Genomic DNA, 2,835 nt, shown 5'->3' on the forward strand with positions numbered 1-2,835 from the left:
TCAAAATATTGTATCAAATACATAATAATAGAAAATATGGCATTGGTACCCATTGTTTTAAAAAAAAACATAAAACATAACTTTAAATCCATTGTTAAAAACTAAATGCGGAACTACAAAAGAGACATAATTCAAAAGACTAAAATAAACGTCATCCTCGATCGACACGCACTCCACTCATTCCATTCATCCTTAATACACAAGCCCAGCTGCCAAGAATCCTACGCCTTCCATATTTCTTTTTCTCCATCATACTAAAAATAAAGGAATGAGCCTAATGCCCAACAAGGAAAATCTACTAAAAACATATATCATAAATCATAAGACTATAATATAAGCATACACTACAAAACATATGACTATATAAAATAAAAAAACATATATCATGATGGCCATCATTCTTCTTGGGGCTTGCTAGCTAGGAAAATCATATGCTAATAGATTTACGAGGCTTGTTATCTAAACAAATCATATAAATTTATGGGGCTTGTTATCTGAACAAATCATATGCCCAAGAACTAAAAACATATCATACATATACGCATCATAGCATAAACATATCATAACATAAACATAACATAACATATAAGCACATAAAATATATCCTATTTTCCTTACCAAAAGCCGGGATATTTGAGAAAAAGAACGGGATTAGAAAACTCCTATAAACCAACTGTAGAAAAAGGTGAGAATCTCTAAAAATAGAGATGAATATGAAAACTAAACCATCAAGAAGAAACTTACCAAGAAGGACCTTCAGTTTCAAGAGCTTAAATACCTAATCAAGAATCACAAACAAGAGTTAGGTTCTGAATAAAATAAACTAAAGAAAACTAAAGGATTATAAAGAACTAAACTTAAGGAATAGGAATACCTTGGTTGATCTTATAGATTGATCTAAACCTCAACACCGAAATCACACTATATCTCACTTCCCAAGTGTTTAGAAAGCTTAGAATGATAAAACTTTTATCCCAAACCCAAGTGTATCTCTCTATACTAACACTAGCACCTTGGAGGCTCTAATCAAGTACTTGAAGAATGAAGAAAATGGCTAAGCACTAGGTCCTATTTATAGAGTTTGAGGAGTGAAACTATCCTATTAAAAAAAAATACTTAAATCCTCAAATAAACATGATTATGACAAGTGTCATGCTCTTAGTGGTTCTTAAAGATTCTAGAGTTTCTAGAACTTTCTTTTATAATTAAATCCTTAAATAAACATGATTATGACAAGTGTCATGCTCTTAGTGGTTCTGGAAGGTTCTAGAGTTTCTACATCTTTCTTTTATTTAAAAAAAATACTTAATTTCATTCTAATTATAATCCTAATTTAAATTTAAAACAAAATAGAATCCTAACTTCTAACTTCCTAAATCTCATAACTTTAAACTTACCTGTAGTAAAATCAATATAACTGGAGCTGTAAGATTCCGATTTAGACCTATTTTATACCGTTAGAAAGCTAATTCAATTATTTACAACTTTCGCGGAATACTATTCTTCAAAATTCATAATATAATTGGGTCAAAAATAGGTTGGAAGTTACAGTACCCTAAAGTTACAGAAAATTTATATAATTATCTAAATAACATTCTAATCCATAAATATCTTAACTAACCATAAAATAAAAAACTCTAATCCCCTAGGATGGTTTCGAATTTACTACGCCCAAAATATTAATGGGCTTTATGTAGGCTCAATCCATAACACTTGTTAATAATATCATAATTAATTTATTCTTATGCAATCACCCAATTTTCCACAAACAAGACTACTAATATCATAAACCTATACTATAATAATCATAACTACTAAAAAAATTAAACCTTATGTTATAATTAATAATCTTAAACTATAGATTAAACTTATAAAGTCCATAACTGTTGCTACGAGTTTCCAACCAAATCCCGACTTGATCCAAAATTCACGGAATCTAAAATACTACAAACTACTACTACTACTACTACTACTACTACTACTACTACTACTATCTAGCTAGCTAAGTAAACATTCTAGGACTCTACATGCCCTACCCTTCATTTGCTTTTCTTTTGTTACCCTCATTAAATCCCTTGTTCCAATAGTTCTCTCTTCTGGCAGCATTATCCTTCCTTATTCGCTCTTCAAGATATTCGATCTTAAGTGCTCTATCAAGTACTTCTGCATAATTGACCACTTCAGCACTGGTCATCATAACATCACTGGAAATCATCGGCTTGAGTCCCCTCACGAACCTTTGGACTCGCAATGCATCAGTTGGCATCATTTCAGGAGCAAATTTAACAAATCGATCGAACTTCAGTGCATAATAAGTGACAGATAGGTTCCCCTGTACCAGAGTTACAAACTTGTCAACCTTAGTTGCTAGCACAGTAGGACTGTAATACTTCTTACTGAAAGCATGGAAGAACTCTTCCCAAGTCATGTTATTCAGATCACGGGTCTGTTTAATTACATCCCACCAAATCTGTGCATCCATCTTAAGTAAATTACCTGGACAAGAAACTCTTTGGTGATTACTCAACTCCATATGATCAAAGATAGCCTCGATCGACCTTAACCAATCCTCTGCCACCTTGGATCAGCTTTCCCTTCAAAGGTTGGTGGGGCTTGCTTTCTGAAACATTCATACACTGGCTTGAACCCATGAGTTACAGGTAGTGTTGCAGGTGTTATGGGCGGCTGAGGTTGCACCGCTGGCACTTAAGGCACTTCGGGCGTTTGGGGCGTTTGCGGTGCTTGTCTAGCATGTGCCAATTCCTCGTCTCTCAGCCTCAGTTGTTCTCTTAACCTTTCTACCTCTGTGGCTAGGTCCACAGATGGTGCTACTTG

General features: G+C 33.7%; 1 protein-coding gene across 1 annotated transcript; it reads right to left on the reverse strand.

The window, feature by feature from the left end:
• Positions 1-2,032: 2,032 nt before the first annotated feature.
• LOC133824205 (uncharacterized) lies at positions 2,033-2,533 on the reverse strand. The gene has a single exon (XM_062257075.1). It carries the CDS (start codon positions 2,531-2,533, stop codon positions 2,033-2,035), a length of 501 nt encoding a protein of 166 aa, XP_062113059.1.
• Between the last annotated feature and the right edge of the window lie 302 nt (positions 2,534-2,835).

This window comes from Humulus lupulus, chromosome 3 (genome assembly GCF_963169125.1).
Source record: "Humulus lupulus chromosome 3, drHumLupu1.1, whole genome shotgun sequence".
NCBI classification, from domain to species: Eukaryota; Viridiplantae; Streptophyta; class Magnoliopsida; order Rosales; family Cannabaceae; genus Humulus; species Humulus lupulus.

Coding starts and splice junctions, on each gene's coding strand:
- LOC133824205 (XM_062257075.1), bottom strand. CDS start 2,533: ATGGAGTTGAGTAATCACCAAAGAGTTTCTTGTCCAGGTAATTTACTT.